This window comes from Rana temporaria, chromosome 2, assembly GCF_905171775.1.
Source record: "Rana temporaria chromosome 2, aRanTem1.1, whole genome shotgun sequence".
Classification (NCBI taxonomy): Eukaryota; Metazoa; Chordata; class Amphibia; order Anura; family Ranidae; genus Rana; species Rana temporaria.
The window spans coordinates 69,281,243-69,305,599 of NC_053490.1; the positions used below are offsets into that span (position 1 = coordinate 69,281,243).

A 24,357-nucleotide genomic window follows, 5' to 3' on the forward strand; every position below is an offset into this window, starting at 1 on the left:
CCACCCAGCTCTCTGTCACCCAGTCCCTGTCACCCAGCTCTCTGTCACCCAGTCCCTGGGTGACAGGGACTGGGTGACAGAGAGCTGGGTGACAGGGACTGGGTGACAGAGAGCTGGGTGACAGGGACTGGGTGACAGAGAGCTGGGTGACAGAGAGCTGGGTGACAGGGACTGGGTGACAGAGAGCTGGGTGACAGGGACTGGGTGACAGGGACTGGGTGACAGGGACTGGGTGACAGAGAGCTGGGTGACAGGGACTGGGTGACAGAGAGCTGGGTGACAGAGAGCTGGGTGACAGAGAGCTGGGTGACAGGGACTGGGTGACAGAGAGCTGGGTGACAGAGAGCTGGGTGACAGAGAGCTGGGTGACAGGGACTGGGTGACAGAGAGCTGGGTGACAGGGACTGGGTGACAGAGAGCTGGGTGACAGGGACTGGGTGACAGGGACTGGGGCTGGGTGACAGGGACAGAGACTGTCACCCAGTCTCTGTCACCCAGTCCCTGTCACCCAGCTCTCTGTCACCCAGCTCTCTGTCACCCAGTCCCTGTCACCCAGCTCTCTGTCACCCAGCTCTCTGTCACCCAGCTCTCTGTCACCCAGTCCCTGTCACCCAGTCCCTGTCACCCAGCTCTCTGTCACCCAGTCCCTGTCACCCAGCTCTCTGTCACCCAGTCCCTGTCACCCAGCTCTCTGTCACCCAGCTCTCTGTCACCCAGCTCTCTGTCACCCAGTCCCTGTCACCCAGCTCTCTGTCACCCAGTCCCTGTCACCCAGCTCTCTGTCACCCAGCTCTCTGTCACCCAGCTCTCTGTCACCCAGTCCCTGTCACCCAGTCCCTGTCACCCAGCTCTCTGTCACCCAGCTCTCTGTCACCCAGCTCTCTGTCACCCAGTCCCTGTCACCCAGCTCTCTGTCACCCAGTCCCTGTCACCCAGCTCTCTGTCACCCAGTCCCCTGTCACCCAGCCCTCTGTCACCCAGCCCCCTGTCACCCAGCCCCCTGTCACCCAGCCCCCTGTCACCCAGTCCTCTGTCACCCAGCCCTCTGTCACCCAGCCCCCTGTCACCCAGCCCCCTGTCACCCATCCCTCTGTCACCCAGTCCCCTGTCACCCAGCCCTCTGTCCCCCAGTCCCCTGTCACCCAGCCCTCTGTCACCCAGCCCTCTGTCTCCCAGCCCTCTGTCACCCAGTCCCCTGTTATCCAGTCCCCTGCTGTCACCCAGTCCTCTGTCACCCAGTCCCCTGTCACTCAGTCCCCTGTTACCCAGTCCCCTGCTGTCACCCAGTCCCCTGTCACCCAGTCCCCTGTTACCCAGTCCCCTGCTGTCACCCAGTCCTCTGTCACCCAGTCCCCTGTTACCCAGTACCCTGCTGTCACCCAGTCCTCTGTCACCCAGTCCTCTGTCACCCAGCCCTCTGTCACCCAGTCCCCTGCTGTCACCCAATCCTCTGTTACCCAGTCCCCTGCTGTCACCCAATCCTCTGTTACCCAGTCCCCTGCTGTCACCTAGCCTGCTGTCACCCAGCCTGCTGTCACCCAGTCCCCTGCTGTCACCCAGTCCCCTGCTGTCACCCAGTCCCCTGCTGTCACCCAGTCCCCTGCTGTCACCCAGTCCTCTGTTACCCAGTCCTCTGTCACCCAGTCCTCTGTCACCCAGTCCCCTGCTGTCGCCAAGTCCTCTGCTGTCAGCCAGTCCCCCTGCTGTCGCCCAGTCCCCCTGCTGTCACCCAGTCCAAGTGACAAGTGACACGCTGAATCTGGTGACGGGATGGGTGGCAAGTGACACACTAAATCTGGTGGCAGGGGACGGATGGCAAGTGACATGCTGAATCTGGTGACAAGTGGCAAGTGACATTTCCGAGTGTCTCTGATGCTCTCCGGCGCCCCCCACCTCTGGCCACATGCGGTATTGCATGCAATTGAAGTCAATGCGGAACAAATTATTTTAGTTTCCATTAACTTCAATGGGGAAACTCACTTTGATATGTGAGCACTTTGGATTACAAGCATTCTCCTGGAACGGATTATGCTCGTAATCCGAGGTTCCACTGTGTAACATTATATATATATATATATATATATATATATATATATATATATATATATATATATAATATCTCCCTAGCCCTATGTGCTTTCATATCTGTCTTATCTTTATATAATACGCTCTTTAAATGTTTCTTTAAAATGTATGGTTTTCTCTTTTATGAACAAAAAAATAATGACGTTATGATGTTGGGCTGGTATAATAATGCTATGGGGCTGGTATGAAATGTTTTCCAGGGCTGGTTTTTACTCCCAGTCCGGCCCTGCTGCTGTCAGTCAAACCAGCTCAGCTGTGGGCCGCCCGCGGCCGCCATTGCGGCCGCACTTTACAATTATACGCCTGCCTGCCCTGTGTTTAGCTGCATTCACTCCAGTGTGATGTCTATGACATCACGTTATGTCAATAAAAATCAGCGGCGGGCCGGCCGCCGGCGAGTTGCGGCCGCCATGCTCGCCGCTTCACTTTCCTTCCCGCGCCGCTGTGTGAAGTGTGGACTAGTTTGCGAGCGATCATGTGTTTGAGGGAGGGGAGGAGCCGAGCAGGAGAACCGACCGTCCCATCGTCCCGTGCGGCGCCAGCACCGCCCACTATGTTTCTCCAGTCTCCACGTGTGAAGGCAGAGCCGCAGAGGAGAAGAAGTGTACGGCGCCGGCCACCCTTGGAGCAGAAGGCAGAAAAGGTAGGTGCAGAGGGGGGGGGGGGGATTCCATGCAATGGTGAGAGCGATTATACAGTCCAGATTACAATTTGCAGGGGCAGCAAAGGTGACAGAGAGAGAGGGGGGGGGGTTGCATGGTGCACCCCCTTTCTCTGTCACCTTTGCTGCCCCTGCAAATTGTAATCTGGACTGTATAATCTCTCTCCACCCAGCTCTCTGTCACCCAGTCCCTGTCACCCAGCTCTCTGTCACCCAGTCCCTGTCACCCAGCTCTCTGTCACCCAGCTCTCTGTCACCCAGCTCTCTGTCACCCAGCTCTCTGTCACCCAGGTCCCTGTCACCCAGGTCCCTGTCACCCAGCTCTCTGTCACCCAGTCCCTGTCACCCAGCTCTCTGTCACCCAGCTCTCTGTCACCCAGCTCTCTGTCACCCAGTCCCTGTCACCCAGCTCTCTGTCACCCAGTCCCTGTCACCCAGCTCTCTGTCACCCAGTCCCTGTCACCCAGGGACTGGGTGACAGAGAGCTGGGTGACAGGGACTGGGTGACAGAGACTGGGTGACAGAGAGCTGGGTGACAGGGACTGGGTGACAGAGAGCTGGGTGACAGGGACTGGGTGACAGAGAGCTGGGTGACAGGGACTGGGTGACAGAGAGCTGGGTGACAGAGAGCTGGGTGACAGGGACTGGGTGACAGAGAGCTGGGTGACAGAGAGCTGGGTGACAGAGAGCTGGGTGACAGAGAGCTGGGTGACAGGGACTGGGTGACAGAGAGCTGGGTGACAGGGACTGGGTGACAGAGAGCTGGGTGACAGGGACTGGGTGACAGAGAGCTGGGTGACAGAGAGCTGGGTGACAGGGACTGGGTGACAGAGGACTGGGTGACAGAGAGCTGGGTGACAGGGACTGGGTGACAGAGAGCTGGGTGACAGGGACTGGGTGACAGAGAGCTGGGTGACAGGGACTGGGTGACAGAGAGCTGGGTGACAGGGACTGGGTGACAGAGAGCTGGGTGACAGGGACTGGGTGACAGAGAGCTGGGTGACAGAGAGCTGGGTGACAGGGACTGGGTGACAGAGAGCTGGGTGACAGAGAGCTGGGTGACAGAGAGCTGGGTGACAGAGAGCTGGGTGACAGGGACTGGGTGACAGAGAGCTGGGTGGAGAGAGATTATACAGTCCAGATTACAATTTGCAGGGGCAGCAAAGGTGACAGAGAAAGGGGGTGCACCATGCAAACCCCCCCCCCCCCTCTCTCTCTGTCACCTTTGCTGCCCCTGCAAATTGTAATCTGGACTGTATAATCGCTCTCACCATTGCATGGAATCCCCCCCCCCTCTGCACCTACCTTTTCTGCCTTCTGCTCCAAGGGTGGCCGGCGCCGTACACTTCTTCTCCTCTGCGGCTCTGCCTTCACACGTGGAGACTGGAGAAACATAGTGGGCGGTGCTGGCGCCGCACGGGACGATGGGACGGTCGGTTCTCCTGCTCGGCTCCTCCCCTCCCTCAAACACATGATCGCTCGCAAACTAGTCCACACTTCACACAGCGGTGCGGGAAGGAAAGTGAAGCGGCGAGCATGGCGGCTGGCCCGCCGCTGATTTTTATTGACATAACGTGATGTCATAGACATCACACTGGAGTGAATGCAGCTAAACACAGGGCAGGCAGGCGTATAATTGTAAAGTGCGGCCGCGGGCGGCCCACAGCTGAGCTGGTTTGACTGACAGCAGGCGGCCTACCGGGAATTTTCCCGGTATCCCGGTAGGCCAGTCCGGCCCTGGACAGCAGGCGGCCTACCGGGAATTTTCCCGGTATCCCGGTAGGCCAGTCCGGCCCTGCTTACCCCACTGTAAGATTTGGCAAGTAGATTGTGCCATAGTATATGTAAGAAATAGAACTTTGATATTAAGTAGCTGAATAGTGAGAATGAAGGCCATATAGGAGATGTATAATATTCAGATTTTCTTATAAATATTGTGTTCATCAGAGTAACTCTATTTTATAGTTTTTGTGATTCTAGGATTCTATAGAATTTTTTTTAAATCTTTTTATCATTAATGTTATTTATACCTTAAAAGACCTATTTTGTTAAAAATTCTAGTTTTTTATATTTTTGGGGACCAGGGCTTTTTTTCAGATGGAACTTGGGGGAACTCAGTTCCACCACCTCTGGCTGAGACCCTTTGGTGTCTGCTCATTACAATAATTTGTAAACACAGAAGTCCGGTTTCTGTGTTTACAAGTGACAGCTCTGCACTCTGTGTGTAACCCCTTGAACTCTGCATTCTGTATGTAATGCAAAACTGGTATTTAATGCCCCTTTAAGACCCTTCTACTGTTTGAGAAATCTGACCACACCCACTATTTGATGTGATTTGGATGGTGTGTGTAGGGGAGTTTTTTTTGGGGGGGGGGGGGGGGTCGTGGTTGAGTTCCAGCACCTATTGTTTGAGAAAAAAAGCCCTGTGTTGTACTATACTAAAACTACCAGACTACTACATGGATTAACTATCTGAATTTCAGGCACAATCATACTAAAATCTATGGCCCAGATTCTCAAAGGAGATACGCCGTCGTATCTCTGAGTCTGGGCGGTCGTATTTATGCGCCTGATTCATAGAATCAGTTACGAATAGATTTCTATTAGATCCGACCGGCGTAAGTCTCTACGCCGTCGGATCTTAACTGCATATTTACGCTGGCCGCTAGGGGCGTGTACGCTGATTTACGCCTAGAAATATGTAAATCAGCTAGATACGCAAATTCACGAACGTACGCCCGGCCGACGCAGTACAGATACGCCGTTTACGTTAGGCTTTTCCCGGCGTAAAGTTACCCCCGGCTATATGAGGCATACATGCGGCGTACCAATGTTAAGTATGGACGTCGTTCCCGCGTCTAATTTTGAATATTTTACGTTGTTTACGTAAGTCGTCCATGAATGGGGCTGGACGTCATTTACGTTCACGTCAAAACCAATACGTCCTTGCGGCGTACTAGGGAGCAATGCACACTGGGAAATTCCACGGTTCATGAAAAACGTCAATCACGTAGGGTCACAAGTTATTTACATAGAACACGACCCCCTGTTCCAAATTTGAATTAGGCGGGCTTACACCGGCTTATTTACGCTACGCCGCCGCAACTTACGGAGCAAGTGCTTTGAGAATACAGCACTTGCCCGTCTAAGTTGAGGCGTAACGTAAATAGGATACGTTACGCCCGCACAAAAATACGCGATCTACGAGAATCTGGCCCTATGCATTTGCAGATGAGACAGGTTGACTGATATGATTTTATGATATAATCTGCTTTTATTGGTGATGTTTAGGTCAGAATTTTGACTTACCAGTACAGCACAAAAACTTAAACATATTAAACCAAAACTGTTCTGTCATTTCATCTCAATGTGATGATTACCAATACCAAAGAGAGAGCTCTGCAGCCTCACTGTGATCCTTTGGAGTTCTACGACAAGCCTTGATCTACTTTTATCTAGTGAGTGCATTTGTATTGTCTTTTATGCTTTTTTAAATAAATCGCTACACCTAGATGGAAGCGACCTCTTGAGTTTGTTTATTATAAAAAAATTTGACGGATTCACATTTTACCTCAATCACTTGAATGATGTCTCTTGGGCCAACAACTTCTGGCTCAAACTTGACTTGTGCTTTACAGGTAGCCAGAGCTACGGAGGCCTGTAGGACACCTGGCATTCTTATCAGTCGGGATTCAATGTTATGAACACATGATGCGCAGGTCATACCTGTAATCTAAAGATAAAAACAAGATAAATACTAAGCGTCTTTTTTTAAATCAGAAAGGTATTTTTAATTTGTTCAAGGTACATAGTACATGTCATGCAGTACACAATATAGAAAGAAGTGAGACAGTTGTCATTCCATAACATGTTTGTCAGATAGTACGATGAACCCGGAAACCGTATAAAGGTCACACAATTTAAATGATACATAATAACACATAGGTAAAAAAGTGTAGAAAAATAAAAAATAAATCAAGAAGAAAAGGGAAGAAACCAACAGAAGAGGGAATAAGGGGGATAAAGGGGAGAGAAAGAGGAAAACAATGAGCACATTAGTCCCTATACATCCTCAGGGCCCTGAGAATATATAATATTGGAACAATTACCTTGACCCACCAAGGTCACCAAAACCTGCATAGAGCTGTATATGACAGATAGTCCACTCGGCCACCAATTCAGGGTTTTGTAACACCTATCCTTGTAGGAGTCTGTCATTGATCAGCTGGTGCGGAGTCAATTCTGGGACATCCAACCAAGCCTGCCACATTGAGTAAAATTTACATGGTGCATTTCTACGCTGGTATGTATGTTTTTCTCTGATCAGCAGTTTGTTGACCTGCTCCACCCACTGTCGTCTGGTGGGCACCCTGGAGACTATCCGAAATTGTGCGATCAGTTTACGCGCAACATATAGCAGTCGAACAACGGCTACATGGGCCTGTGGGATTAACGTCTCCTCATCCAGGGCACCCAGCAGACATACAACCGGATTCCGTTGGATAGCAATCATATAAACCTGAGATATCACATCCAGGACCTCCTTCCAGTAGCGGAAGAGTTTAGGGCACTCTACCCAGCTCTACCAACGACCATCTGCATGGAAGAAAACCATTGGGCTTTTAGGAAAAAACTAAAGACCCACCTCTTCTGAAGGATCAGGACAACACTGGATGCAAAAAGCGCCTTGAGGCAATTTAGTTCGCATTTGTAGCGCTATACAAGTTACTCACTCATTTACTCACTTCCAAAGCATATGTATGAGGTCTCCATGGTCTCTCATGCATTTTGGACAAAGAGGGGTATCACGTGCCCCCCCATTTATGAAATAGCACCGGGGTCATGTATGCCCTGTGTAACAGGTACAGATGGGATTGTTTTTGAGAGGGGGAAACCGACACCAGGATAGCAGAGGCGAGGCAAAGATTCCACGTCTCCCCATCCCTGGCCCCAACATCCTTCTCCCAGCCACGCCTGCAAGGCAGGCTAGAGGGATCCTGAATAGCATTGAGGATAATGTTATAGCATCTAGAGATCATTCCCTTTATTTCACCTTCCATAAGGATTCCCTGTATTAGCGTATGATCAGTCAGCCGCATAGGTACCTGTTGGGACTGTGCTTGTAGGGCATGTTGACGTTGGTACATGGTATATCGAACTCTGCTTGTATTTCCATGAAGGATTTGACCCATCATATATTTGTGAGAAACTGTATATTGAATCCCTGCCAATTCCCAGTTCCCAAACCCCTTAAGTTTCAGTATTTCTCTATAGTTCAGATTACACCACAGGGGAGTGTGAGTTAGTAAGCTCCTTATGCCCAACATCCGTTTGGTGTATGTCCATAATGTCCTTAGCAACCCTACAGTGAGGGCCTCAGGGTATAAGTGCATGTAGCTCGCCAATACTAAGCTTAACTAGATGTGTATACATTCGATTCCCCCGTACATTTTTGTTGCCCGTTTGTATCACTTGTAATGCAATGTATTGGGACAGTATTGCAAATAAAACATAAGGCAGGGGTCGAAAATATCCGGGCGCCAGGTCGCAATTGCGACAAGAAATTGTGACCTGGCGCACGCGATCGCGTGGCGGGGGAGGTGGGGGGCGCACGGAGGCACAGGATCCTGTGTCTCCGTGCGCCCCCACCTCTCCCGCCGCAAGATCGTGGCAGGCCCGCAACGGCCGTTAATTGAGGCCGCGGCTTTGCGGCCTTGTGAAGTCCCAAGCTCTTCCTTCTGCGAGCTGGCGCCATCTGGTGGTGGCCGTTGGCATTACAAGTTAAACAGCAATTCTAATGTAATTTTTCACTATTTTCACTGCCATCTCCTTCCCTCTAATTAGAACCCCCAAACATTATATATATTTTTTATTCTAACACCCTAGAGAATAAAATGACGATCGTTGCAATACTTTCTGTCGCACCGTATTTGCACAGCGGTCTTACAAGCACACTTTTTTGGGAAAAAAAATACACTTTTTTAAATTAAAAAATAAGACAACAGTAAAGTTATCCCAATTTTTTTTTAAATTGTGAAAGATAATGTTACGCCGAGTAAATTGATACCCAACATGTCACGCTTCAAAATTGCGTCCGCTAGTGGAATGCCGACAAATTTTTACCCTTTAAAATCTCCATAGGCGACGTTTAAAACAATTCTACAGGTTGCATGTTATAAGTTACAGAGGAGGTCTAGAGCTAGAATTATTGCTCTCGCTCTAACGATCGCGGCGATACCTCCCGTGTGGTTTGAATACCGTTTAAATATGTGGGCGCTACTCACGTATGTGTTCGCTTCTGCGCGCGAGCTCGTCGGAACGGGGCGTGTTTTCTGGCTCCTAACTTTTTTAGCTGGCTCCTAGATTCCAAGCAAATTTGTCAAACCCTGACATAAGGTATCATTTATCCTCAGGCATTGTTCACTTCTCTGCGTTTTTAACACACTGAAAGTGGAACTAAACTCTCTTAATCACCTATTTTTAATTATTACACTGCTAGCATTACTAAATAAATAAGCAGGTCTATTATATATACTTATGATAAACTTTGTTTTTTACATTTCTTAAATTGCTTCCTGGTTCCTGGCCTAGGCCAGATGGTATCATACATCCCAAAAGCCTTTGTAGGCATTTTCTTTCTTACTCAGCTAAGGACCACCTCCTGCCAGAATGCCTGGGCACATGGATTCCAGAAAGTAAATGCTACATGAATCATCTTCCCTTACTCAAGATGGCCATGGCTAGAAATGCTAGGGGGTGTTTTTTTAAAGTGATTTCTCAATTAAATAAAGTGTGGATGGATGAGTGAGTTTGCTTAAAATATGAATTAAATTCGGATTTTCAGTTTGTGGTGCTTAGATACAGTTAGGTTCCACTTTAAAGCCCAACTGAAATCTCACACCTTTTTATCTCTTTATAATCTTGTAACCCAGAATGCTACGATTTGTGAGCAATTTTTGCTAGGAAATGGCAAAGGTATTTTATTTTTATGCTTCAATTAGTAAAAATGTTATACCTCTCATCCAATAGGCCAGTTTAATATTTTTTTTTATATATCTCCACAATTTTATGCACATATATTAAATAGGTAAATACTCAATGTGAGAAGGAATCTAGGCTTTAGCAAATTTTGAATTTTTTTTTTTTCTAGGCATTCGTTGTTATTTAAAGTGGAGTTCCACCTAAATGTTTTTTTAATTAAAAGCCAGCAGCTACAAATACTGCAGCTGCTGACTTTTAATAAATGGACACTTACTTGTCCAGGGTGTCCACGATGTCGGCAGCCGAAGCCGATCAATCGCTCGGCTCTCGGCTGCCCCCGCCGCCATCCTCTGGGAGGGAATCAGTGAGTCACACTGCGTGTCCTCACTGGTCCCTGCTGTCTCCTGGGACCTGTGTGTTTCCCAGAAGACAACGGCGAGGACATAAAAGGTGGCAGAAATGGCGTAGATCATCGCGATCATCTATGCCAGGAAGTGGGAGCAAATACCTGTATTAGACAGGTATCTGCTCCCCCCTGAAAGGTGCCAAATGTGACACGGGGGGGGGGATTCCAAAAAGTGGAAGTTCAATTTTTGGGTGGAACTCCACTATAAATTAAACAGAACCCATATATTACTACTCATAGAACCTGCACTGACCAAGATACAGTCTGAGACATAAACCAAATCTTTTATGCTTGACATCCAACTGATATCTCATTACTTTTTTTCTCTTTATAATCCTGTACCCCAGCATGTTACGATTTGTGACTGATGTTTTCTTGGAAATGGCAATGGTATTTTAGTTTTATACTTACCACTAGCTCAATACTACCATGTGTAGCAGTGCAGTCTTCCAATACTACTGCTCCAAACCCCAGGTTTTCAATAAGTTGTGCAATCTCGTTTGGTTCAATCAATTCTTCTATGTATCTGACCTCTGCTTTACCAGCAATCAGTGCCACCAGCACAGAAACAATACCTAGTGAGTAAGAGTTCACTGGTTATTACATGTTCTAAATCATAATAAGGGGCCGTTTATAATTTTAGCTTTAGTACATAGCTACTGTACATCAACATGACTTGTAGACTATAGATGTGCAAGGCAAAAGATCAAATATGATCCCACAGTCAGTTGTTTTTTTGCAGAATTATTCCATATTGTTATGATTCTGTTGATAACTAACGATGGGGGAAAGAAGACAAATTTATATTGGTGTCTCATACAAATAGAATACTGGCATTGAGGGACTGAACACGTGTTTAGGGCATATTCCAGTAATCTGAAGATAAAGATGGAGATAAAAACCAATGGACAATGAGCTAAAATTATGTAGAAATCCAGGCCCTTTCAAGGATAAAGTACCACAGAGAGATAGAGGTCCCTGCCCACTCAAGCACTGTGGCAAGCTATTCTTAAGAACCTAAAATATAGCACCATTATGAAGTCAATGCAAACAAGGTATGTATATACTCTGTAAGGCCTTGTACACACGATAGGATAGCCAGAAGACAACGATCTGAAGGACCGTTGTCCTAGGTTAACCGATGAGGCTGACTGATGGTCCGTCGTGCGTACACACCATCAGTTAAAAAAACGATCGTGTCAGAACGCAGTGACGTAAAACACAACGACGTGCTGAAAAAAACGAAGTTCAATGCTTCCAAGCATGCGTCGACTTGATTCTGAGCATGCGCAGGTTTTTAACCGATGGTTTTCCATACTAATGATCGGTTTTGACCTATCGATTACCAGTCCATAGGTAAAATTTTAAAGCAAGTTCTCATTTTTTTAACCTAAGGTTAAATAACCTATGGGGCCTACACACGATCGGTTTGGACTGATGAAAACGGTCCTTCAGACCGTTGTCCTCTGGCTATCCTATCGTGTGTACAAGGCCTTATAGATTACAAATCTCTATGTGCTAGGATCCGGATATGAACCTGTTACCTCCGCGGTGTCTTGCTGAGGCCACCTGAGATGCTGGACAGCTCCTTGGACAATTACTTGGACAGTCTTGCCTTCTACTTTGTTTCTAGTGAAGCTTGAACTCTTTGCTTCTCCCATGAACTTCCTGTGTAAACCATGCCTTTGCACTTTGCCAGATTATTGAGCTCTCTCCAGCCAATATCTTGCTCTTTTAACTGCTGCTGCCGACCTTAGGCTTGTTCCTCGACTATGCTTCTGCTTGATCCCAACCTATAACCACTTGTTACCAACTTCTGGCCTATTGACTTACTACACTTCTGCTTGATCCCTATCTGCTGTATCTGCCACTGGACCCTGGCTTGCTCACCTTCAGGTGGGGTGATCCTGAGGACCAAGACCTGGTACAAACCTAGCAAAACCCAAATCCACCATCAGGAGCTCTGGTGAAAACCAGTTAGTGCTTAGACACCGCACCTTGGGTGAGCCCACGTCATCTGCCAGGGTGACCGGCTTCTACACTTTTGTCCTGGTCGGTGGAAGCCTCTCTACTGCTATAGCAACTAGTTTTCGAGGCTGACCCCTGACCTTGACACTATGCTATGAAAGACATTACAAAACAGATACCATATTTCTTCTTCAGATTCCTCTCAATGTTGGACACACAGGAAGCACATGTCATCCCCGTAATCTGTAAAACACATTTCTGTGGTTCGGTGTTATCGCTCAGAGGAAGGTCAATATCTGGGTTTGGCTTCTTAGGGATAACATCCAAAATATAATCTTGATGTGCAGTCAGTTCCTTCAACATTGCTACGGAATTCTGCCTTGTGTCAGGTTCCGTCTGGCTGCCAGGTATTGGCACTGAAGAATCTAAAACACATAAAAGCAACCTCATATAAATATGGGGTAGGATAAAATGGTGAAATGCTTCCAAACAATTTGTCAGATAAAGATATATCTATGAATTGGAACGAACATGCATCAACCTAGCCCCAAATCAATGCAGTACCTTTCCTTCCCCTGGTGCTATCTGGAACAGTCAGTCACAGTGTTATTCCCAAAAAGTTTCTGTCTTCCATTTCAAATATACAGGTCAGTGAAAGCTTTCATTGCCCTATATTGCCTGCTGTTGGTTTGGAAGTAGTGTTAGTTAAAGCTTGAAGCAGACAATTTGTTCATGATAAACAAAACTAATAGTGGAGTTGGGGACAATTGTCATTTATGTGGGGATGTGCGCCAAAAATGCTTTTTTAAGTTCACATGTGAGTGAAGGCAGAAAGACATTAACAAATTTTTTTTTATTAAATTTTTTTTTTTTTTTTTTAATTAACTTTATTTCTATTACAAGGGTGTTGATGCTCGGTGGTGCCTTGGGTCTACTGCTACGCCAGGGGGCACATGGACCACCATGTAGGGAGCACACTTACCACCGGTGTAAGTGGGCATGTTGAGTGAAAGTAACACACTTACCACCAGCAAAAGGGGACACTGACTCCTGATCACTGCACTCTGCAAGCTGTACAATTACATAATATATAACAAAGTGCAGCGCTAGAATACAATGGTCAATGACAATAATCGTGACCAATAGTGTAAAATAATGACGTTTTTGAAGTCCAAATATTGAATCTCCAAACAAATTTATGGATCGCTCCAGCTGGTGAGTGGTGCACAGTTCAAATCAATGAAAGTGAGTGAATAATAATCTCATATGGCTGTCTGAAGTCATCATCCAAGACATCAAAGAAATAAATGGGTACTCTTACCGACAGGTGTGGACTCACATGTTAATATAAACAGTAAGTCTAGAAGGCGTGATGGTCTCAACAGACCTGGAACTCTGCAATGATGGTCACTCCGGGCGGTGGTGGTTGTATCAATCCTTGTAGAACGAATACCTCCAATCCAGGAACAATTACATAGTCCTGCCCTCTGCACTCTTGACTGCAGTATGTTGTATATTACATAGTCCCGACTGCTGCAATGTTACACTACGTAATGCTATCCTATCATAATCCTAGAATCAATGAAGATACATTTTGTTTTTTATTGTTGGGGTCTAGAAGTTTTTTGAAAGAATTTACTGGGCCCTAGTCTTTCAAAGATAGAGAACCACTGTTCTATAGTATCCAGACAAGGGTTTATTTTGGTGCTCGGGGGTGAATTTTTTCATAGTTTATAGCATATATCAAAGATACTGGATATTTTGGAAGGAAACTAGAAGGTACATCAGAGACATTCTTGGTAACCTGGGATGACTCTAGTCTGTATGCATCAGGAAGGAAATACGGTAATACTGCATTGACCTTGATGGAATTACTGTCTGTGATACATTTACATCAGATCAACTATGCTTGTTTAGTGCAGCCTTTTTCAACCAGAGTGCCTACAGGTTTCTACAGAGGTGCCTTGGCAAAATTCCTAAAAATTGACCAAAAATTGTCTATAATCCAGCAGGTGGATTAAGTCTGCCTTTTAGTTCCACAAAGCCACAGGTTTTCATTGGGCACCATTAAAACATTCCACCCGCCAGTATCCTAACAACCGATAACATCAGTTGATGAGGATGTCGGGCGCCTGTACAGCATTCTTGTTTGCCCCTCTCCTACCCCTTTTCGTCAGCACTGGGGTCCCATTAGCATAGTGAAGGAGAGAAACTAAGGGAGAAGAGAAACACTGAAATACCAGTCAGTATCAGTGTGCAAAGGTGTGTTTGCTTTGGAAGAATAAACCGCCTCCAAGGTGGGGGTCCTACGTGTGTGGATGTTGCTGTGTTATGTAAAACTATTGGTATGTTTTTTTTTTACATTTTAAAATGGGGCACTTAGAGATTGTGTAGAACTGAGAAACACTGGTTTAGAGAACTATTGGAATTATTCTGATCGAATGATTATTTTTTGTTTCAGTGTAACACTGGATTTCATCGCAACCCCACAGCACTGTAAATAGAAGATTTACAGTGCTGTGGGGTTGCGATGAAATCCAGTGTTACCCCGTTTTGCGAGGAGGCATTTATGAACAACTTTGAGAACAAGTTAATTTCTTCCAATGTAGTGTTCACAGAACCGTGTATGGTGTGGTGGCACTACACGGATGTTGTCCTTCCACTTTGGCAGGGCAACACTGGATTCCTGCCATCCTTTCATGATGAGTTTCCTTATACTTGTTTTAAATAACAGAGCTTTGTTACCTTGCATGCCAGTGAACTTGAGAAAAGGCGGGGACCCTGTCGTTCTTATCTGAGGTTTCTGTGTACAGAATTGATGGCAAATTGAAAAATTAAATAGTACTGAATACCAGTGCTGCATCCCTATTTTTTATTAATTTATTAAGTATGCATCAGTATACAGGAGACTGCCTGATAAATCTGCACTTTGACAATTCTTTGTAAATATAGGAGACTGGCTGAGACTTACCTATTGGGGCTTGTTCAGTGCCCATTCATTTTCTATAGGCCGTCAACACGTCAAAATAAAAATAAATGCACCAGCCTTTTTCATTCAGAACACTGCAAGGCATTGAATGCACTGCACGAATGATCTGATGCATTTGTTTTGTCTATGTATGCACATTGAGTCCCATTGAAAATGAAAAAGTATCTTTTTATTTTTATGCTTGCACATGGTGTCAACTGTTCTGAAGAGCATCCCAGGCTCCGGTGGCTGAATTCCTGGAGTTGCTGTGTTTTTTTTCAGTGGATAACGGTGTCGGGGTTACTTCCTTACCCTTCTCTTCTCATGGTTCTTCTGTTCCCCAATACAGACTTTTAGTTACAAGAACTTCATGTGAAGCCCTGTACACACGGCCGGGATTCTCATCAGGAAAAAAACATTGTTTTTCCTGACGAGATTCTTGGCAAGATTTTCTTGTCGGCCAAATGTACAGATGTGCAATTCAAAAGAACCGCCATTCTTTTAAATGGCACGAACGCGGTGAAGTCATCGACTACGACCAGCATGTGCTCGTCACATTCGATGCTGTCGAGCACATCTTGCTTCACCCTACCTATGCCTTGGAAGCTACCGTGCATGCGTCAAAGTAATTTTGAGCATGTCTGGGCTTCCATGGAGGCAGGTAAGTATACACACGCTCGGGTTTCTCGGCAGGAAAACACTGCCGAGAATCACCACAAGAAAATAGAGAGCAGGTTCTCAATTTTTCTCATCGAGATTCTGGGCAGTTTTCCCGACGAGAAACCTCAAAGCCTCGTACACGCGCACAGGTTTAATCGGCAAGATAGCTCTGCCAGCAGTTTTCTTGCTGTTTCTGGCTGAGAAAACTGTGCGTGTGTACGAGGCTTCAGGGTCTGTCTGGGAGCTATCCCATCTTTGCACCACTTTGAATACACTCTATTTCACAATTTTATGTGATAACTTTCATGTTGTACCCCTACCTGTGTTCATCTACTGGGTTACACTATGTATGCTGGTTACTTACCTGTACTTTTGCATTTATCTGGAAAATAAAAACCTATTGAAAAGAAAATTAAAAAGCAATGCACTGCTGTCAGGGAAATGGCTGTGGAAGTACTGGCAATCTTGCCAGTAGAAGACATGGCCACCAGAGGCACATCATGTGACAGGTGGATCTTCCTGCTGGTCTATAAAAGGCTGCCATTGTCTGATACAAATTGCTGGATTGTCATCAGGTTTCCTGTGTCTCCAGTGTCTCCTGTCTCCTGTATCCTGTTTATCCTGAATCTCTGGCTGACCCCTGGCTTACGTCTGAACCTGTGACTCTGTTTATCTCCTCGCATCTGACCCCGGCTTGGCTGACTACTCTATATCTTCTGCTCCTGTGTATGACCCGGCTTGTTCTAGTACATTCCTTTGGACTGATTCCTGTGTATGACACTTGGCCTGGCTCCAGACTTCGTTCTTGGTTTACCTATGGTACCGCACCTAAACCCTTCCCTGCACGGCTACTGAGTCCGCTCTTCCAGCACACCCCAGCTACCTTGCCTGCATCTACCTAGTCAGCAGCAGTACTGGCAATCCGTGCATCTTTGGGCCCCGCACTCCCTGTCGCATTCCCAGGGGTGCGGTGCACTTAGCCGCAAGGGGCGCCCTCTCAGCAATCCGGCCTCACACCAGAGACTTGATAACTGCAAAGTGCATTCAATGCATGTTTTCTACCACAATATCATTACAGCTCTCTAGAGACACACACGTGTGTGTGTGTGTGAGAGAGATGCTAAAGGTCATTCTACCTTTCCTTGAGAAAATACTGATCCAGGTTCCTTCCATTGATGGTCAACCTAACCCAAAGCCTAGGTAGTTGGGCATGTCTCTGTTGGAGGGGAGGATGAGCATTCAGCTTGACTGATTTACTTATTTAACAGTGATTAAGGTAACTAAATGCCTGGAGTGGATATAGAAATGAATGTAATTTTAACAGGCTGCAAATAGTTAAAGGAGTTGTAAAGGCAGAAGGTTTTTTATCTTAATGCATTCTATGCATTAAGTTAGAAGACCTTTTGTATTTAGAAACCACCCCAGCACTCCCTAATTACTTACCCGAGCCCCTTCTCTCTCCAGGGATTCCATGAATGTCTAAGCTGTCCGGGACACTTTTCCTGATTGGCTGAGACACAGCAGCGGCACCTTGGGCTCCCGCGGCTGTCAAAGTCAGTCAGCCGATCAGGGGAGAAAGAGCATAGCCAGGTCGGGACTCCGTGTCTGAATGTATACACGGAGCTCTGACCCGGTTCGAGTGCCCCCATAGAAAGCTGCTGACTGAGGGGGCACTCGATAGGTGGGAGGGGCCAGGAGCAGCCAAGAGGGACCCGGGTAGAGGAGGATTTGGCTGCTCTGTGCAAACCAACTGCACAGTGCAGGCAAGTATAACATGTTTGTTATTTAAAAAAAAAAAACAATCATTTTAAGTGTAAACGTACCAGACACAAGTGTAGCATCAAACCCCATGTCTTCTATGGCGGCCCTTAACTCCTCTGCATTTGTTTCACTTGGAATATAGTAAATCTTTCCAACTGCTTCAGCTAAAGAAACAGATATGGACAGCACTCCTTTTCTCTGAGAGATCATATTTTCAATTGAGGACACACAAGATCCACAGGTCATTCCTATAATGCTGATTGAGGCCATGCTGGTAACCGTTTGGGGGCCTTGTTTATAGGAAGAATGATACTTAGATTTTAACTTTGTTGCGTGGCTCAAATGTTCTTCCAATGGAAGGATAACCTTGAAATTTCCAGGAGGAAGTGCTTCAATTGCCTCTTTCACAGTAATTAGGTTAGTAACATTTTTAAAGAAACATAAAAGAGCATTTTTGTTCTCAAGAGAGACTTTTACACTCTGAACACCGGAAAGGTCAGATATGGACCCTTCAATATTGTGGACACAAGATTTGCAGTGCATCCCTTCTATACCAATAGTCATTACTGCTGTTTGACCATCACCGACAGCGCCACCAGAGTCTGAAACCTTACATTGTGTAGGAACAGTTTGCAAACGTTTAATGTCAATTGTTCCAAGCTTTAATGGGTCAGGTTTACTCCTAAGAGAAGCTACAAATCCCATATCATCTATATGATTCCTAAGCTCTTCTGGTTGAATATACAGTGGATCATACACAATGACTGCTTCTTGGCCTGTAAGGGACACCTTTATTTTTTGTACACCTTGAAGTTTCCCAATTTTCCCTTCAATCGTGTTGACACAAGACTGACACGTCATGCCCTCTATCCTGATCTTGATCACCTCTTCTTTGTAACTCATGCCCTTCAGTGGTGCCATCATCTCTTGTATGTTAGCATCAAAGCCCATGTCTTCTATCTCTTCACAGATCTTCTGAGGGGTTATTTCTGAGTGGATGTAGTATACAGTGGCATTGTTTTGATCCAGGCAGACCTTAATGCTAATTATGCTTGGCAGCTTGGAGATTCTTCCTTCAATCGACTGAACACATGAGTGGCATGTCATGCCTACAATTCCTATCACCACAGAAGATGACGAGGTCAGGTCATGTTGACTGCCTTCATAACCCTGGTTGTTGAAAGCAAAATTTGTTTTTTCTGTTGGTGGGGTACGGCTCCTCTTGGGAATGCCATTTCTTGAACCCTAAAAGTAAAGTAAACAAATGTATATAAATAATGTAGCTCAAAAGCAGTTTCTTTACACATTTCTATATGCAGTTTTGTTCAAGAAAATAATATTAAGTGACCAGAGAAAGAACCTAAATGTAATGGGACAGAGGTAGCCTGATTTAAATGGACACAAGTCCATTTACATTTGTTGGCAACCCATAGGTCCACCACAAATCCACCATAGCCCGCTGTCAAAATGTGAACAAAAAATTGTGACAAAAGTGACATCTGTCCGGCCATGCATCTGCTCACAAATCCCCTGCTGAATGGAGCAAAGCAGAGCGTGCCTATGTGAGTTTGTGTAATTTTCAAGTATATGCCTTTACAACCCCCATTTTTAGTGTCTCTCTCTCTCTCTCTCTCTCTCTCTCTCTCTCTCGATATCTATCTATATAGATGTAGTGCCTGTGTACTTTGATGTACTGGTGCTAGGTACATTTAAGGGTAGATCAGAGTGTAGTTAAACTCTGATCCAGATTGTTGAGTGCAAAATAGGCTCTCTGTATCAGCTTGGCTGTGCTGCGGGCTTATTCTGTTGTACTGGGGTGTTCTTCCAGCCCCGGTGCTGCAGGTGGCAGCAGTGGAGTCAAGGTTTGGGTGCTCTTTCCCAGCAGCCAATCAGGAGGGTTTGTCCTCACTGTGCATGCCGGGGAGAGGTATTTATGAGACAGACGCCATTGGCTCTGGGTCTTCTTCGTCCAGTGTGGCACCCACCTTTAGGGTGGTCACATCGCGGCGCCCCGGCGCTATGGCCTACCTGGCCGGGGCGTACGTTCCACGTGGTGTTCCTGGTTATGGAGCCATGCTTCCCCAGAGCATCTGAACAGCGAAGGGAACCCAGTGAGCGGCTGGGTTCCCACTTCTGAAGATCCCAAGCTGTACTGCTGTTCGGTGGGGAGTCAGTCTGAGGAGCGCCACTGAGGCTGGCAGTCCAAAAGGACCTGGACAAACCACCGGGGATCAAGGTAGCCGCACACTGAGGGATTGATCACCTGTCAGACAAGTTGAAGGAGATCCAGGCGTAACTTATCCAAGGAGGGATATTTGCAAGAATTCTATCCAGGGAGGGCCTGTGGCAGAGGTACCTTTCTGAGGTTCACCAAGGAGGGTCTGTGGCAGAGACTTAACCCTACAAATTGTCCGAGCGATACTCCGGCTGCCAGGTCAGTGAGAGAGGCCTGTCCGGGTACACTAAACCCACTCCGGCAGGAGTGGCGCACAGAAGTGTTACGCTTGGGAGCAGGACTGTTTCCTATTGTCACTCCTGAATCTGCTGTTCTCCTTTCTTCTTCAACTTTACTTTCCTCACCACAAGTTTACTGTTTTTACCCGGCTGGGTAATAAAGAGCATCTGTCGTGGACATTCCTTTACTTCTACTACATGCAATACGCATCATTCACCCCTAGGAATTTCAGAGGAGCCATGAGGTTAATTGCCGCCCAAAAATCCAGCAGCTCCTCCAGGGGTAATGCTACATAGATATCTATATCTATAATATAGATATATATATATATACACACACACACATACAGTATATGTTAAAAATATGTTAAAATATGTTTTTTTCAATAAACCATGGTTTATAGATAATTTATTAGTTAACTAAACCCAGTGACAATTGCTCTCAGTCTGTTGGCACTTTGATTGTGGTCCCGAAAATCTTTGTGCAGGGTGAGGCTGAGCTTTCATTGTTGTGTATTACTGACAAGACGGTTTGAGCTTGACCCGCCATTTGTCACAAGGTGGTGAAAAGTGTCATGTATCACTTAAACTCCCAAATTTCTGCATTGTAAGATAATACATTTATTATACACAGTACAATGCTAACTAAAAAGCTCATCTAACTCAATATAAACTGTAGTGACAAACATGAAATACTAACAAGAAATTCTATTTTGTCCTTTCCATTACCAAAAAAGGCTTGAGGAGAAAATAGGTCATTGACATGTGTTATTTCCATCGTTATTTTACAACTGCAAACAGAAAATATACACCGATCAGCCATAACTTTACGACCATCCAACTAATATTGAACAGGTCCCTCGTTTGCTGCCAAAACAGGGCCTTTTGTTGACAAAATAGCCTTGACCCTTCGAGGCATGGTCACCATCACTAGACTTCTGAAGGTATGCTGTGGTATCTGGCAAAAAATCTGTTAGTAGCAGATCCTATCCTTTAAATTCTGAAAGTTGTAAGGTGGGGCCTTCGTGGACTGGCCATATTTTTCCAGCACATCCCACAGATGCTCAATTGGATTGAGATTTAACGAATTTAGAGGCCAAGTTAACACTTAAAATACAGCATAGGGTGTATTATCATAATGAAAGAGGCCACTGCCATCGGGGAATACCACATTTCCATGTAGGGATGTACTTGGTCATCAACAATGTTTAGGTAGGTGATATGTGTCAAGTAACATCCACATGAATGGCAGAACCCAGGGTTTCCCAACAGAACATTGCCCAAAGCATTACACTGCCTCCACCAGCTTGCTGTCTTCACATACTGCACCCTGGGGCCATCTTTTCCCAAGGTAAGTGGCGCAAACGCACTGGGCCATCCACATGATGTAAAAGAAAATGGAATTCATCAGACCAGGCCACCTTCTTCCATTGCTCTATGATCCAGTTCCTTTGCTCACGTGCCCATTGTAGGTGCTTTTGGCTTTGGGTCAGCATAGACTGGTCTATGGCTACACAGCTCAATACACAATAAACTGTGATCAGGGGCAGACTGACCGAGGGCCCCATGCCACTAGGGGGCCCCATCAGGGTTGCCAGCCTCAGTAAAACCAGGGACAGTATGTAAAAATCTGTGTTTTAAAAAAAAAATCCCAATATTTTAGCTGCCCCGCCTCTCCAGTACCTTTTCAGTGTGTGTATGTGTATTCTGTGTGTATGTGTACTGTGTGTGTGTATATTGTGTGTCTGTGTGTGTATACTGTGTATGTATACTGTGGGCCAGATTCTCGTAGAAGAGCGTATCTTTGTTCCGGCGTAGCGTATCCTATTTAGGCTATTTAAGTGCAGTATTCTCAAAGCACTTGCTCCGTAAGTTGCGGCGGCGTAGCGTAAATAGGCCGGCGTAAGCCTGCCTAATTCAAATGTGGAACAGGGGGGCGTGTTTTATGTAAATAACTTGTGACCCGACGTGATTGACGTTTTTCACGAACGGCGCATGCGCCATCCGTGGAATATCCCAGTGTGCATTGCTCCAAAGTACGCCGCAAGGACGTATTGATTTCGACGTGAACGTAAATTACGTCCAGCCCCATTAACGGACGACTTACGCAAACAACGTAACATTTTCAAAATTCGACGCGGGAACGACGTCCATACTTAACATTGGTACGCCGCATGTACGTATAGCAGGGGTAACTTTTCGCCGGGAAAAGCCTAACGGAAACGGCGTATCTGTACTGCGTCGGCCGGGCGTACGTTCGTGAATTTGCGTATCTAGCTGATTTACATATTTCTAGGCCTAAATCATCGTACACGCCCCTAGCGGCCAGCGTAAATATGCAGTTAAGATTCGACGGCGAAAGAGACTTACACTGGTCGGATCTAATAGAAATCTATGCGTAACTGATTCTATGAATCAGGCGCATAGATATGACCGCCCAGACTCAGAGATACGACAGCGTATCTGGAGATATGCCGTCGTATCTCCTTTGAGAATCTGGGCCTGTATGTCTATTGCCTGGGGGCCCCATAATCTCCTATTGCCTGGGGGCCCCATAATCTCCTATTGCCCGGGGGCCCCATAATCTCCTATTGCCCAGGGGCCCTATTATCTCCTATTGCCTGGGGGGCCCCATAATCTCGTATTGCCCAGGGGCCCCATTATCTCCTATTGCCCAGGGGCCCCATAATCTCCTATTGCCCGGGGGCCCCATAATCTCTTATTGCCCGGGGGCCCCATAATCTCTTATTGCCCGGGGGCCCCATGAGTTGTCAGTCGGCCCCTGACTGTGATGTCCATTTTTTTCTGCTATCAACACATCATCTTCAGGGACAACATGTTTATTTGCTGCCTAATATATCCCGACTTTCAGATGTCAGTGTAACGAGATAGGTAATGTTTTTCACTTAACCTTAAATACCTTTAAGCTGCACTCATTTAATCTATTTACATATTTCAAGTCAATACCTAAAAGGAATGTCATGAAATAATAAACTGATCCAGAATTGGCATTTGTACCGTTGTTTTGTTCAAGAACATCAAATGATTCTATTGTGAAATAGCAGCTACCTAATAACAAAGGACTGAAATCAACCTGTTACATAAATGCCCAAAGGTTTTATTTGTCAGGTCTGGCTATTTCAAGATTTAAAGTGAAGCAGTGATTTGGCAATGGAGGACAAAGCAACACTTTAATCCCCCCTTCCGAAGGCAGCATCTATTCACTGTTCCTTTTCCATGCTGCTTGGTTCTACTTCTGAAGCTGCCCTGGGTGAGATATGGGTAGCTGATGTCATAGCATACACAGGGCTATGGACAGCTCTGGTTCTGTCACATGGAGTGCAGGGGCCTTACTCTATCCAAAATAAAAATAAAAAGTTTTGCTCATCTTTGTACTGTAAGCCATCTCAACACAGCTGGATCAGTTATAGAGACCACACTTTCAGTGCTTAGATTGCTGAAGCAAAACAATGGTCCTTAAACCTTTTAAGATGAGACCCCAATTATTGATGTGACCCCACATTATTTTGACCCCAGTTATAATTTTCCTATTGTTTTAAAAGTCCAGAAATCCCTCCAAAACCTGGTTGAATAGCCGGAATATAGTAATTTGGAGGACATGGGAATGTGGTGTAGTGTGCGCTGCTATCAATCTATCCAATGAAGAGCCAAGAAGACCGGGCCAAGATCAAGCGCGTTCGTGAGGAGAAACATTACCTTTAGGTCTAATGTCCCCCATTGGGATCACCCGTAGCTACAGGACAGGCAAAACAAACAATTGCTTTGGGCCCCGAGCTGGCCTGGGGCCTCCAACTTCCCCTTCCCAGGCTGTAGCGTGGTACAGGAGATTCAGTTTCCTGTTCCCGGCCGGACTGACAGGAAGTGCACACTGAGTGCTCACTTCCATTCAGTCCGGCCGGGAACACAGGAAACTGAATCTCCTGTACCACGCGTGGTACCTGGCCCGGCCCTGGCACTATCTGATAGGGGACTGGGGACCCATAATAATAGAACACCGGACTGACAGGAGGAAGAGGAGCTCGGCCACGCTACAGCGGCAGCCTACAGGGAAGTAGGGGAGGTTAGAATAGAAAAACCTAGGGACTAGGGAGGGGGGGGGGGGGAGAGCAAGAACATGGGTGTAAACAATTAGTGTATCGCTAATGTAGGCTTTGCGTGCGGGGGGGTGCTTGGGGGCCCCCATTTTGCTTGGGGCCCCCAAATTCCTTCAAACAGCCCTGATTGGGATATTTGTCCTCATTTCCTGGTCTATTAGCATATTGCCGGTCTTATTTACTTCCTGTCTGGCTGACAATAGGTGAGATAACAAACCGGTACAGCTAGAGCATCCTACGACCTACGCATGATTTATTTTCCAAGGAAAAAGAATTAGGAGTAAGGACTTAGGGCCTG

General features: G+C 46.3%; 1 protein-coding gene across 2 annotated transcripts in view; it reads right to left on the bottom strand.

Annotated features, from left to right (window-relative positions):
- ATP7B (ATPase copper transporting beta) overlaps positions 1–24,357 on the bottom strand; it is a 156,305-nt gene that overhangs the window by 64,084 nt on the left and 67,864 nt on the right. For both annotated transcript variants that reach the window (XM_040340335.1, XM_040340334.1), the window contains 4 exons: positions 17,553–18,735; positions 12,281–12,526; positions 10,545–10,708; positions 6,318–6,479 (listed from right to left, as the gene is read on the bottom strand). In XM_040340335.1, the coding sequence (XP_040196269.1) occupies positions 6,318–6,479; positions 10,545–10,708; positions 12,281–12,526; positions 17,553–18,735 (1,755 nt within the window). The remainder of the gene's footprint in view (positions 1–6,317; positions 6,480–10,544; positions 10,709–12,280; positions 12,527–17,552; positions 18,736–24,357) is intronic.